Here is a 14,749-nt window from a genome sequence, read left to right as displayed (position 1 = left end):
GCTATTTACAGCTTAGGAAATAAGACTTGAAGTTTTCCTTTAGAGGAGGCTAACGAAGACATCCACTTTCTTTTACTTCTAAAGCCTCGGTTCAAGGTCGTTTCTTCGGCATCCAGGTCCTCTGGTCCCTGGAGAGCAGGCACCTGTCCAGATGATCTTTGTAGGTACCTGGCTCACGGCATGGAAGGTGTGGCAGCCCCCCACGGTTTGTTGACTGAGTAAATGAGTGCAGACCTCTAGAGCCTGGCCGGCCTGGACTGCAGGAGGACTGGTACCCGGGGGCCGGCCTCCCCTTTGCATGCAAAGCGGTGGGGGCTGTTCCTCCCCCCCCCCCCCCCCCCCCCGCCATTTATCCTCATCGGCCTGCTCCCAACTCCGTCTCCTCCCGCTCGGTCCCTCCAGCGTAACGCACAGCCACCCGGCCTCCCGGCCCTGGCGCCAGGCTTCAAACCTGTCCTTCACCCATTGTTCAGTTTCCGGTGAGTCCAGTTCAACCCCAGGTTCAAGCCCGACAGTGGCGGCCACAGGCACCCACCGGACCCACAAAGCCCGCACAGAAGGGCGTTTCTGTTCCAGCGGCTTTCGGAGGCGGGGGTGTGAGCGCGAGACCCCTCCCCAGCGACCTGCCCCCTCGGCGAGGGAGCGCCCAGCCCTCGGCGGGCGTGGCCGCCCTGGCCCAGCCCCCTCCCGCCCCCTCGCCTCGGCGCGAGTCCCCGCTCGGCCCCCCGGCCGCCCGCCCCGCTCCGCGGACGCCCGGCCGCTCGCTCCCTCGCCGCCGAGCCGGGCCCCCGGCGGGCGATGCGCCGGAGCCCACCTCCCCCGGGAGCTGCGCATTTCCGCGCGCCCGGGCGGCCCCGGCTCCGGCCGGCCCTCGCGGCCGCAGCCCGCGCTCCGCGTCCCCGGGAAGTTGTCTCCGGAGCCCGCGGCGCCTGGGTCTCCTCCCCCTGAGCCCCGCCCCCCAGCCCGGAGCTGGATCTGCGAGCTGCCGGCCCGGGGGCGTCGCCGCTCGCTCCGCGAAGCCTGCGAGCCTCCGCTGCCCTGCGCGGAGCGCGCGTCCCCCGCCTGGCCGGGGACCCCCCGCGCACCCCGAGACGGCGCGCGCCCAGAGCGCGGGAGCCCGGAGCGCCGGGCGCCTGGGGCCCCGCGGAGCCGCTGCCCAGCCCGCGGGGCTCGGCAGGGATGCAGGCTGCGCTGTGAGCCCGGGCGCCAAGGCCATGTCCGGCGCCCGCTGCCGGACCCTGTACCCGTTCTCCGGGGAGCGGCACGGCCAGGGGCTGCGCTTCGCCGCGGGCGAGCTGATCACGCTGCTGCAGGTCCCGGACGGCGGCTGGTGGGAAGGCGAGAAGGAGGACGGGCTCCGCGGCTGGTTCCCGGCGAGCTACGTGCAGTTGCTGGAGGTAAGGGGCGAGCGCCGGGGGCCGGAAGACCCGGGGCTGCGCTGCTCGGCGCGCCCGCGTACCTGTTGCCCGCCCCGGGGGTGCCGGAGCCGCCCCTGTCCCAGGGGCGCCGCGGGGCCGGCGGGGCCCAGCCGCTGCGCGCCCGACCCTGCGGGCGGCGGAGGCAGCGGGCGCCCCTCCGGGCGGGGCAGCGCGGGGATCGCCCCCGGAGCGCCCCCCCGCGCCGGGCCTCCCGAGCACATCGTGGCCGCCCTGAGGACGGAGAACTTGTTGCCTGTGCGAGTTCTGGAGCCGGCGGGCGCGCTCCAGGCGGTGGCACGGGCCGGCCGAGGGCTGAGGAGTCCGGCGCCGAAGATCGGGATTGGAAAAAAAGTGGCATCGATCGGGCCCCGGAGCCCGGAGCCTGCCGACCCGTGGACGGTCGTGCTGCCCCGGCTCAGGCTGCCTGGCCGCCTCGAGCCGCCCACTTGCTGGTCAGCTGAGTCTGGCTGGCCACCAGCCCGAGCCAGGGGTGCCGCAGCGCCCCTCCCCTGGTCCAGCTTCCCCCGGCTAAGGTCCAGAGCCTAAGCGTGGCCTGTTCCTGGGGTTCTGGCCTGCCCCCAGGACTGCACAGGACCTGCTGAGCCAAGTCGGCTGGCTGTTTATTGTCTGGGTGACAGTTGGGAGGCCTCCCTGTCCTCTAATCGCTGAGCTCATGGTCACAGCCGGAGTGGGCTCCGAAGTTTCAAAAGTCCGTGGGGGCGGGGGAGGGTGGAGGAGTGACCTCGTAGGACATCCCCTTTCGTAAAAAGCTGCCCAACCCCAGGATCGTTGTACAGACTTCAATGGGCGGTTTACCCACAACTGTGTTAGCTGTATATCAAACGTTCTGCAGAAACACCTCCCAAATCACCGAGGCTGAATGTATTTATAATTTGACCCCTGACCTACTTCACAAAGAACGGAGTAGCAAGTTTCGAGAGAAATTGCTGGGTGGGACTCAAAGAAAAAAAAAAAAAGGATAGAAAGAAAAAAAGAAGGATAGATGGATGGGGCTAAGTGATTATGGGTGAGTTTGCTGAGAAATATCCTATGGGAATAGTACCAGAATGAGAGCCTGGCCTCCTAGAGGTACAAAATCCCCCCTAAATGGGTTACTAGCATTTGAGCAAAATTTAGGCTGCAAGAGATTTCGTGGCCTGGCAAAAGAGTAGGTTCCAGAACCCTCGTGGTTCTGTGTTTTGAGAAACGTGCGTTCGTCGGACAGGCTCAGGTGGGTCCCTCAGCGTCCCCGGTTCCTTTCCCGGGATTCAGATGTGCAAGAAAGCAAGTGTATCGCTTCTTAGGAGGACCTGCAGCCTCCTGGTTTCTGGCTCAGGAGCCGTGGGAGAGACTCCTGTTTCAGTCTCTGGTGGCCACACTTTTTCCAGGAAATCCTGATGTGGAAATTTGGCAGTTGGCTGTCTGTCCGGTGAGGAGCATCCCTGGCTGGACGCAGCCAGCTGTGTTTTGGGTGGGGGCGAGGCTGGTGGGTTGGTAGGCTGTGTTCGCAAGAGGGGACAGGCTCTGCTTTTTCCTCTGGGAAAGGGAGGGTGAACCAGACCCAGGAGACAAGCAGAGTGATCCTCTGGGACAGTCTTGGGTAGATCAGTCACCGGCCTGTCGCGAGTACAAGCTTAGGAGATCTTTGGTGCTTAGTGAGGGGCTTTCAGACCAACTCCCAAAGGTGATGTGCTCCCGAAGGGCCCATCTGTGGGAGCCCTACCGCTGGGAGGGGCTTCCATTTCTTGAGCACCTACTAGGCGCCGGGTCCCCTGACCGCTCTGTGAAGGGGAAGGCACCATCCCCATCTCCCAGGCAAGCTTGAGAGCTGAAGGCAGTTGCCCCAGGGGTAATGCTTGCATATTGGCTCAGCGGCTCAGATGGCTGAACGTTACCCTCTGTGACTGCATCTGTTTTAAGTACGGCAGCGTGGGCTCAAGTGCTAAAAGGCAAGTGAGGGAAAGGTCTGGATCCTTGTGGCGAAGGGCAGGTGCGGCCCTCCAGGTCAGCGTGCTGGTGACCGAATCCCGAAGGGGAGGCTAGGCTGCACACGGGGGCTGCGTTGAAAGCCCTGCTCCTTCCCACCTGCAGCATCTCTCCTGCTGACCCTGAAGGTTGCTTTCACAGGAAGGCTGCTGGCTTTCCCGCGGGTGGAGGCCGGGCTGGGCCTGAGCCCTGGGACTTTTCAGGGTCAAGGCAGGTGCAGTTTCCAGAGGCAGGATCGGGAGATCGGAGATCAGGCCCTCTGTGTCTGGGAACCTCGTCGGTGAGCAGGCTGGATGCGCAGGCTGAGGGCCGGAGGATATGTGGGTAGGGTCCCTTGGAATGGGGTGAGTCCTCAAAGCCAGACTGGGTCAGGCGACAATGCAGAGCTCCCAAGGGAGTCGCTGGTGGTGGGCTGGCCGGCCAGTTTATGAAATCAGGAGTCTGGAGAAGTTCATCAAGGCCGGGTGTTCATCAAGGCTAGAAGTTGTTGCAGCACCCAGGAAGCTGGACAAGGGGCCTGGATGTGGACAAGCTCATGGGCGGTGGGCCAGCAGGTGCCTGGCCCTGGAGCCTGCTGGGGGCGTGGAGATCAGAAGGCCAGGGGAGCAGTTGGGGAGACAGGTCCCGACAGAATGGACAGCACCAGCCTCCTGGGGGAGGAGTGCGATGGTGGGGGGCACAGCTGGGTGCTGCGGACCTTTGGCTCCCTGGTGGAAAGAGTGATACCGAGAAGCCCCATCTCGGCGGAAGGGTGCTACCGGTCGAGAGCAGGGTATGCAAAATGGATACTCCCTGAGGATTTCTTTCTCGTTCGTATGAAGAAAGGGGAACTGAGAGGCCCTGGCTTTGCCAGAAGCATACCCCACGGAGGGGAGCTGGGAGCTAACTCTTGACAGGGCTGAGAGGTCTGCCTTGGAGGCCAGCCAACCCCCGGGGAGGGGCCGGCTCGGGGAGATTCTGGTTCTGGCTCCCTGGGGGGGAATCTGTTGGGTCAGGCCTCCAAGGAAATGGTAGAAGGGTACAGCATATCCTTGGCTTCCAGAAAGCGGCTTCCAGGAAATCGTGAGCCCAAGGGGGAGAAGGGGGGGTGGAACCCTGGTGGGGCCAAGGCCTGGCCGCAAGGGTCTGGGCTCCTCAGGGGATGGTGGAGCTTCCCAGAGGAGGAGAGCAGCACCAGGAGGAGGGAACCCCATGGCTGGGCAGGTCTGCTGGGTGGAGGGCCAGGAATTCCCGGTGAGCTGCTCTTAACCTTGAATGGAGAAAAGAAATTTGGGACCTGGAAGATACTGGAAGGCATCCGCAGAACCCCCCCCCCCCCCCGCCCCGAGCTTTTGGGAAATAATAATTCTGGGGGTAAATAAGATTGGAATGCAAACACAACAGAGCTTTCCTTGACTTAGGTGCTGTTCTTAGAAGCCACCATCTGGCTGTGGGGTGTAGACCTCAGAGGCGCTAACAGTGGGACCCTGTTTGCCAGCAGAACTGGGAGGCTGCAGGGGGTCACCCTTGAACCCGGTCTCCTTCTCTCCACCTTCTGTTCTCCCATTTTGGGTTCACGTGATGTGCTGCCGGAACCTTCAAGGTGTGGCTGTGAGAGAGAGTTGCGGAGCTGGGGAGCTGGGCTGGGCTGTGGATTATTGAGGAACGATGTTTCATCTATTCCTGTGGAACAGGCCACCCCAAGACTCCGTGTTGCAAAACACCCATTTCCTATTACCTCACACGTCGCTGTGGGTCGACGGGCTCCGCTGGGTGGTTCTTCTGTTGGTCTGTCTCGGCGTCTGTCATGCATTTGCAGTCAGATGATGGCGGGGGCTGGGGTCCCCGAGGCAGAGCTGGCCTGCAATTCCAAAATGGTGTCTTCACTCCCATGTCTGGTGCCTTGGTGTTCTTCCAAGGGGGGGGCCTTTCTCTCTGCATGGCGTCTTATATCCTCCAGGGCCCTTCCACGTGGCCTTCCTCTTTAGCAGGGAGTTTGAGATTTTCCACAGTGGCTGGCTTCCAGGAATGCAAAGTGCAAATTGCCAGGCCTCCTTGAGGCTTGGGCTCAGAATTGGCACATCCCTTCTGGCCCATTTTATTGGCAAAGTGAGTCACAAGACCAGTTGGGATTCTGTGTGGGAGGAAGGTGCCTACAGGTGTGGATACAGGTGTGGAAACAGGTGCATCGCGGGCCCTTTTGCAGAAGGGTAGGCAGAACACATCTGGGACAGGGATCCATTAGAGAGGAAATGGTGTTACCCCAGACTGACGAGAGAGAGAGAGACAGCCCCCAGAGGGAGGTAAAGTGCAGGGGACTTGGCTGTTGTTCTGCTAGAAAATTCTCCATTGCCATCCTCAGAGGAGATTCTCTCTTTCTCTCTCTCTTTTTAAGATGCCGGGGATTTCTTCATAAAGGCCACCTGATCAATGTTGCAGCCAATTTTGAAACCAGATTTTCCTGTCCCTAAAGCCTGGGTCTGTCCACTGGGCCATTGGCATGGCAGGCCAGCCTTTTTGGGTGGGTGGTGGGGGTGGGGGGGCTCTTTGGTGCTGGTGATGAATAGACACAGTGTATCCGAGCTGCCTGACACCTAGTAGCTGCTTGCTACGTTGCCCAAATTGATTTTAATCCCGGACTTTTCAGTTCTGGAACGTGAGAATTACCTAAGGTGGGTGTGACCTTGTCCCTCACAGCAGGATTTTTCTTTAAGGCAGTTTTCAGCTCTGTTCACAAAGCGGTAACGAGGGAGGGCTGGGGGCGCCCAGAGGATGTGACCGTGACCGAAGAGACCCAACAGGCTTTCTGCCATCGCCACTAAGTCATTGTGCCCTTTGATTTGGGGGCCGCGGCCCCCAACAGCTCCTGCTATTTGAAAATCTACCTTCAGCTCACCCCTCTGCCCGCCTCCGCTCGGGAGAGCCTCCCCCTGTCGGCTGCTGTGCCCATCTCTGGTCAAGTGGCCACTCCCCAGGACTTCAAAGCGGTGGGCAGGGCTTACGGATTCTATGGATTCAGGGCATCTTCTCAAAAGTTCCCTTAGCAACAAGTCGGCAGGAATCCCTGACATGTGTTCACCACCACGTGAATCCCTGCTGCCCATTACCACCTAGGAACGTGAATGAGATGCTGACCTTCCTGGGCTCTCCCAGCCTGGGAAAAAAGCCAGCTCTCATCCGACGGTCTGACTGACCTCATTGGAGAGCACAGGTGCTGGGACCCCGCTTGCCCGGAGGAAGGAGAGGGTTGTAGACCAGGAAGCCCTGTACCCCTGTGTGGCTGCTTTGGGGGACGTGGTTTCTCAGCAGTTGGCTCCCTGATTGCTCGTGGTGGCGAGGCAGCTTACGACAGGCTTTCTAACAGAATGCCAGGACTGATCCCCCACCCCGCCTTCTACTTGATTGCAAAATTAGTGTATTCCTCTCTCCCTGCAGTGGTGAGACTTGGGGGTGGTGTTGACGCCTGTGGAGAGAAGGAGAAAGGGTGGCCGGCGGGGGGTCTGGCTTGTCCTTTGCTGGGATCAGAGCACACAGTGACCGCGTGGAGGGGCTAGGTGCAACAGGTGTATGGACTTGTGAGGGGTTTTTGTGGGTTCCTGAGGACTAACTGCCTCCTCCCTGCACCCTTCATGTCTCCCCTGTCTCCCATCTGATAAAGATGTATGTGTGTTTTTTTTGCTGTTTTTTGTTTTTTTTTAGATTTTATTTATTTATTTGACAGAGAGAGAGAGAACAAGCAGGGGGAGCTGCAGAGGGAGAGGGAGAAGCAGGCTCCCTGCTGAGCAGGGAACCTGATACGGGACTCGAACCCAGGACCCTGAGATCAAGACCTGAGCCGAAGGCAGACGCTTCACCGACTGAGCCTCCCAGGCGCCCCTAACCTTCTCTTCTGTTCGTTCAGTTAGCGAGGCTTCTCTGCTCTCCCTTAGAAACATTTCTCAGAGACTTCTCCTCCTTCACGCGCTGGCATCCTTTTTCTGTCAAGGGCTAGGAAACATTTTTGGTTTTGCGGGCCAAGAGGCAAAGTGGAGTTACAGCTGCGTTGCTGGGATTTGCCGAGTGCCAGAAGCAGTGAGAAGCCATGAAAGTGCCCCATATGGGCTCTGTCACAGCTACTCAGCTCTGCCGTTGGAGTGCGAAGCCGCCATAGACGATCCGAGAACCAATGGGTGTGGTTGAGTTCCAATAAAACTTTATTTATAGATACCGAGATTTCACTTTGTTACAGTTTTCTTGGGCCCTAGCGGTGTTCTTCTTCTTTGGCTTTGTTTTCAACCCTTTAAAGATGTAAAAGGCGTCCTTAGCTTATGGGCTGTATGTAGTTTAGAAGTTCAGAAGTCGATCACTCATTCATTTCAACAAACCCTGAGTGTCTAGGATGGGCTGTGAGCTCTTTGGTTAAGTCCTGGCGGGGAGGTAGTGACAGACACAGAAGAGAAGCTTACACTTAGCTGGGGAGAGGGTACACTAGAAAAAAATAAGTTTTAAGTACCGTGGGGCCAATAAAACAGGGGACTGTGGTGGAGTGGGGTGTGGGGTGCAGGAGGGGGTTCGATAAGACCGTCAGGGAAGCTTCTCTGAGGAGGTGATACCTGAGCAGAGATCTGGATGATGCAGAGCCATGTGAGTATCTGGGGAGAAGTGATTTGAGGCAGAGGGCACCACGAATGCAAATAACCTTCAAGAGGGGTATATGTGTGATACATTTGCGAGACCCAGAATATTCTAGAAAGCAGTGAGCAGGGGCAAGAGAGGTGGGGATGTGACAGAGAGGCAGGATATCTAGATATTTGTTGTTGTACCCACTGCCCTCCTCACTATATATACATATATTTGTATATAAAACTTTATTTTTCTATAAGAGGCTATAATATTCTGCACAGTAGAAGAAATGTACTGTGAAATAATTTGGGATTTCTTGCTCTTTCCCCCAGCTTTGCATTTCTGGGGTATCAACACTCCCACCCTGGCTGACTTCAAGCTTCTAAAGGTTTTTAAAAATAGGGCCCATTGTGTTCCCTCTCTCGCTGTGTCTCTCTCTGTCAAATAAATAAATAAAATCTTAAAAAAAAAAAGAGCCCATTTGATACACGACCTTGTGTAAGGTTAAGGCGGTCAACATGCTAATCTGATTTCTATATGGCAACATGATTGCCCTCGTAGAGATTCGTTGCGGCACATTGCATAATTATCCCTTCTTTTTCGTAGTTGGTGGATAGTTCTCCAAGTGCCGCAGAAAGCCCGTGGTTTGATGGCAGGGGAGGGCGCGCTCTGATTTGTTTTGGCAAGCTCATCTGGGCTGTGGTGTGGAGACCGGCCGTGAAGAGGGTAGGAAGGTGGCAGTGGAGATGGTGAGAAGTGGGTGGATCTGGAGTATATTGTGCTGGTCGAGTCAAAAGCACTTGCTGGTGGGTTGACTCTGGGGGTGGGGCTCACCTCTTGCAGGTTGGTGGTGATACCCTTTTCCTACTGTCTTCTCCTTATCTGTGAATCATCCGTCCATTCTGCCACCAGAGACCTCTTCCTTAAAAACAAGAGGCAAAGGCAAATACGAATCGGGAAAAAGTTAATATCCTTAATGCAGAAAGTGCTCTTATAAATTATGAAAACAAAAACAGAGGATCACATCCATATGAGAATGGGCAAAGACCTTGGGTGGTCACTTGATAATAAACGATAGGCAAAGTCATCAGCGTATTCAGTCTCCCTAGTAATCAAAGAATGGGAAGCCATGTCCATACCCAACATGGGGCTCGAACTCATGATCCCGAGATCAAGAGCTGCATGCTCTTCCAGCTGGACCACCCAGGTGCCCCAAAGAGTGGCACACTTTTAAAAAGATACTTGCTTTAATGAAAACTGTCAAAATTAAAAAAGAATGAGCATTGGCAAGGAGTGGTGTAGGAAAATTGTCCTAGGCTCCCTGGAGGGTATTTTTTTTTTTTTTTAAGATTTTATTTATTTATTTGTCAGAGGGAGAGAGTGCAAGAAGGGAGAGCGGCAGGCAGAGGGAGAAGCAGGCTCCCCACTGAACAAGGAGCCTGACGTGGGACTCAATCCCCAGACCCTGGGATCATGACCTGAGCCGAAGGCAGATGCCCAACCGACTGAGCCAACCAGGCGTCCCTCCCTGGAGGGTAATTGGGCAATATACTTTAAAAACCTTTACAATAGGGCGCCTGGGTGGCTCAGTTGGTTAAGTGACTGCCTTCAGCTCAGGTCATGATCCCAGGATCCTGGGATCGAGTCCCGCATCGGGCTCCCTGCTCTGCAGGGAGCCTGCTTCTCCCTCTCCCACTCCCCCTGCTTGTGTTCCCTCTCTCACTGTGTCTGTCTCTGTCAAATAAATAAATAAAAATCTTTATATAAAAAAAAAAAACCTTTACAAAATTCATGCCCTCTGATCTAGCAATTCCATTTCTAGAAATTTGGGCTCAGGAAGCATCTGATGGGCAGGCTGTGGGTGCCAGGAATCCCGCGGCAGCACCGTTTCTAATACTCGAGCATAATTTGGCCACAACATTTCCAACCAGGATGAACTGGTTAAAATAAGTCTTACTTGTGCTTAGCACGAGGTCAGATAAGCAGAAGGGGCTCAATAACTATATTGAAGCTGGATTTAAAAAAATAAAGAATTTTATGGGGATTAACATAAGAATAAAAAAAAAATAAAGAATTTGGTCAATGATGCTAAATGTTTCGTGGAGTTAGCGTACTTCATATCTCGCCTTATGACAAAGCAAAAAGAGATGGTGTGTCCAGGAATGAATTGCTTTCTAAAAGCAGGGACTGTGTGTACCATGCATTCTGTAAGTATCCTTTCGTGGAGAGAACAGGTTGGAGGAATATTTGCTGGCCCAGGGCCACGTTCTTTTAAACATCCTCAGTGATAGCAAATCTTTGTCTTTTGGGGGAGGAGGGGTGGTTTTGATTTCTTTTCTTTTCTTTCTTTCTTTTTTTTTTTTTTTTGGAAACAGCCAAAATTCATTTGGAGCCAAGTCTGGTATATCTGTACGTGTGACTATCTGTCTATCACCTTGTTGCAAAGAGGATTTAAAGCAGCTTACCAAAAAGCATACGGCACAATAAGATAAAAGCATAAATACACAAGGCAATCTGGAAAGGAGAAAATAAGGGAATTGGCAGAGTGAAGTCTGAAGAGCGAAGAGGGTCGTTGAATTAGGTGATGCTGTTCGGGGTTTTTGAGAAGTCCTACCCACTGGTAGTGATGCATCTGAGCATTTCTCAATGGGGAGTCGCAGAAGTGTTCTGAGAAAAATGCGGGCATCGTGGGCTATGTGCTGTATCAGTCAGGATGGGTTAGGATATGCTTCTGTGACAAACAACCCCCTGCTCTCGGTGAGTAAAACAACCTAGGTTTGCTTCCTTCTCAGGCTGCACGTCTGTTGCAAGTTGGTTTGGGGCCACGAGACCCTCCAGGATCCAGGATGAAGGAGCCACCACTGTCTGCAATCTTGCTGGTGATCATGTCAAACAGTATCTGGTCCCTAAAGCTTCTGCCCAGAAGCGACATATGATACTTGTGCTCATACTTCATTGACCAAAGCACACCTAATGTGGTAGGTCGCCGTCCTACCATGTGCTCAGGAGGAAAGGAGCATGCTGAATATATGTGGACATGCTCTCACTCTGGGAGGATGCCCTAGTTTCTACCCTGTCTCAGGCTCAGTATTTTCTGGTCATACCTTCAGCTGTGCTCCTCAAGACTGAATCCAGTGCTTCTAGAGCAAGGTTCTCAAAATGCATTCCCTGGGTCTTGTTGGTTGCAGATCCTGGCTCTGTAGGCCTGCAAGGGGGCTCGAGGTGCTGCGTGTCTGACAAGCTCCCATGGCTGCAGGGTCTTCATCACATTGCAGACCTTATCAGGTCGCCCTAGCTCCTCAGAGCCAGGATGAACTCTTACCGTTCTTGCAAAGCTGCTGTCGCCTTCTCCAAGCTATCCTGCCATCTAGCACTCTGCTGGGCACAGGAATAGATACTTTACCTATGCGTTTTGGACAAATGCGATCATTTCCCGACCCCCAGACTTCCTATGATTTCTTTTTTCTTTGTGGTCAATACATCTGTCACAGTTTCTGGTTCACCAAAACCTAAACATTTATATTTGAGCACCTACTCTGGGTCAGCTGTCCACAGGGCTCCGTGAGCTACAGCCGAGCCAGGGAGCTGAGGTTAGTGGGTCCTCTTTGGGGAGACCTTAGGGATGTGCTGTCCCCTGCAGGGTGACTCTGACAGGTGACCTAAGAGAGTTAAGCCTCACACTTGTTCTGTTGGAATGAAAACACTTCTGGGTGTTTCACATCCATGGGTCTGTCTCCCATGCCTTAATCCCTCCTCCCTTCTCGTTTGCTTGTCAAATGCACAGCGAACTCCAGGATTAGTCAACAACAGCAACAAAAAACTAATTAGGTTGTAAAAGCTCTTTAGAGATGATATTTTAAAAATTCTACAGCAACGAGCCCTTGTCCTAATTTCATCATGACAGAGGATCCTTATTTTAGCAGCGGCTCAGGGAAGAGTGTCACTGAGCCCATTTGTTTTTGATTCTTAATGCAATTTAGAAATAGAAAGAGGAAGTTTGAGTCTACTGTTCTCATTTAGCAAAAGAAAAAAGAAAATTTTTTTTGATAAATAGCTGTAAGCTTTGTTGTGCTCAGAGTGAAAAATAAAACTAAGTTGTGTTGTTAATCACCAAGGACACATTCAACATGGGATCCCGCTAATCTGATACTCCAGTCTCATATTTTCACGTGTTTATTTATTTTTAGAGAGTTTTATTTTTTTTTTTTAAGCCATTTTGACAGCCAGCGTGGGGCTCGAACTCACAGCCCTGAGATCGAGTCGTGAGTGTTCCACTGACTGAGCCAGCCAGGAACCTCCTCCTATTTTCATATTATAAAGGAGGGTCTGAGTACCTAGAGCTTGTCTTCTGATGTCAGCACATGCTTAGAACCTACCTGTACAACGTCATTTCTGATTCAGTAGGTCTGGGGTTGGGCCTCCAACGCTAGCATTTTCTAACTAGCTCCCAAGTGATGATGGTAGTGTTGGTGTTGTGGGCCACAATTTGAGTAGCAAAGCATTTTTTTCTTAATTTTATTTATTTATTTGAAAGAGAGACACAGCGGGAGAGGGAACACAAGCAGGGTGAGTGGGAGAGGGAGAAGCAGGCTTCCCGCTGAGCAGGGAGCCCGATGTGGGGCTCGATCCCAGGACCCTGGGATCATGACCTGAGCTGAAGGCAGAAGCCCAACGACTGAGCCACCCAGGCGCCCCAGCATTTTTTTTTTTTTTTTAAAGAGTTTATTTATTTATTTGAGAGAGAGAGCGCACAAGCAGGGGAGGGAGAGGGAGAAGCAGACTCCCTGACACACGGGGCTCGTTCCCAGGACCCTGAGATCACGACCTGAGCCGAAGGTAGATGCTCAACCGACTCAGCCACCCCGGTGTCCCAAGTAGCAAAGCATTTGGGTCACCTAAGGGGTCTTTAAGTTTGCCTGTAAGCCGTTATGAAATCCTGGAATGAGATTGGGTTTTGTTTACCTTTGTAAAAGTTTTCTTCTTTTAGTGGATTATAGGCTGCCCAGGGTACTAGAAAGAACACAGTCTTGTGAAGGAGACCCCCCTCTTTGAGTCTATGTAATCTGAGGATAGAGAGAGGGAGGTGGTAAAAAGGTGGGATGGGGAGGGTGGGGAGGGTGGTAGCCGGCGTTCCTGTTTGCCCAGAGGGGTCCCTCCCTCACGCGGTGGAGGGGGCGCCCGGGAACGCTTTGTTGGGAGCAGGGCCAGGAGCTGGCTATGGAGGAGGAAAGGCTGGGGAACACTGTGGTGAGTGACATCTCGCAGGGGTGTGGCCTCCCTGTCTTGAGGCAGTGTGTCAGTTCCCAGGGGATGCTGGATGCCTGGTGCGGTTTGGTTTGTGGGCTGGAATGTGTGCCCGGCAGCTACCCCCCAGGTGGACCTCCCAGATCACATTCCAGGGCCTGGGGTAGAAGCGCAGGGCCGCCCCCACCCCCCTACCATGGGGACCCTGCAGAATACCGGCCAAGAGTGTGGCAGCTCTGGGTTCAAGTCCTGGCTCAGCCCTTGCTGCCTGTGAGACCCCCAGGCAAGCCGCGGGAGCTTTTTCAGTTTTAGGGGGGCTCCCATGAGGTTCCAGGAGAGCCTGGGGGAACCCTGGCACCTCGTATACACTCTGTAAATGGAGTTGACATCCCTTGAGCTCTGGGCATCATGCCAAGTTGAATGCCGCCTGCTGGGGGCTCCTGCTGGGGCCGTAGCCGGGTGGGAGAGGCCTTTTCCCATGGGCCCCCTGGAGGTCATAGTGCAAGACTGTTTGGTTGAATGAAGTACTGTGGTCAAGGCCTTTGGGCCGCCCTGGCGTCTTATTAAATGCAGATTGGCTTTCAGAAGGCCTAGGATGGAGCCTGAGGTTCTGCCTTAGTCACAGGCCCCCAGGGGAGGCTGTTGCTGCTAGTCTTGGGCACATGCTTTGAGTAGCAAGTCTGTCGAGCACTTTTTTCGGAAGGGGGCTGGTTTCAGGACACAGGTCCTATGCGTGCAAGCAAGTAAGCCTGTAAGCCTGTGGCCGAGGGCCATTTGGAGTTGATTTGGAAACCACCTCCTGATGGTTGATGCTGCTGAGGCTGGGCTAATTAGTAGGAATTGCTTCTTGCCTGGGTCTGATGGGTCTCTGGCCGCCGGACGCACCCCCCACCCCCCCCGCCCCCCAAGAGGCTCTTCTTGCAATGAGGGAAAGGCGAATGCAAGACACAAGACCTTTTGTAGGTTTCTCATTGCCTTTACGATATAATAGGCCTTAGCTTTGTTTACAAGGTCATTCAGGACTGGCCTCTGCGATGTTTTTAAGCTTTTCTTCCCATGGGGGAATGCTACCACTTAATTCTGGGATGCAACCTAGCTTCCTTTTTTGCTGTGTCCTCGTGCAGGCCGGCAGCCTCGCCGCGGTGGGAGCAAGTAACTCCCGAGTGCATGAAGTAGGATTGTCACCTTGTATATGAAGGGCAACAAACTTTTATTATTTCCTGCTGGAGAGAGGAAACCGGTGTTGAGGAAATTAACCTCCCTCCAGGCTGATTTGATTCTTGGGGCGCTCCTAGAATCCCAGACTGGGAGCGCCCCTTTGGTTGGTAGTATGTCGGGAGGCAATCAGGTGTCACACTGTTCAGGGCTGAACAGACCTGGGTTTGTTTGGGCGCCTTGATTACCTGACCTTGGACCTCAGTTTCCCTGTCTTTGAAATGGGGATGTGAGCATCGTTGGAAGTTAGAACCGTCTCCTTTGGCATAAATGCTACTCAGGTGGCGTGGTGTGGACTCCGTATA

At 54.4% G+C, this 14,749-nt stretch overlaps 1 protein-coding gene across 4 annotated transcripts in view; it reads left to right on the top strand.

Annotated features, from left to right (window-relative positions):
- The first annotated feature begins 737 nt into the window (after window positions 1-737).
- GAS7 (growth arrest specific 7) overlaps window positions 738-14,749 on the top strand; it is a 206,208-nt gene continuing 192,196 nt past the window's right edge. Inside the window, exon 1 of one of the 4 annotated variants that reach the window (XM_054511056.2) lies at window positions 738-1,397. In XM_054511056.2, coding sequence (XP_054367031.1) covers window positions 1,215-1,397 — 183 coding nt within the window. In that variant the 5' untranslated portion in view covers window positions 738-1,214. The remainder of the gene's footprint in view (window positions 1,398-14,749) is intronic. The other 3 variants (XM_045889855.3, XM_045889856.3, XM_054511058.2) reach the window with 3 other exon arrangements.

The sequence above is a fragment of the Mirounga angustirostris genome, unplaced genomic scaffold (genome assembly GCF_029215605.1).
Source record: "Mirounga angustirostris isolate CCGP_5_RB_7025 unplaced genomic scaffold, mMirAng1.0.hap1 SCAF_17, whole genome shotgun sequence".
NCBI lineage: Eukaryota > Metazoa > Chordata > Mammalia > Carnivora > Phocidae > Mirounga > Mirounga angustirostris.
Note: the sequence above shows the minus strand (reverse complement) of the source record. Positions and strands in the feature narration are given on the sequence as shown.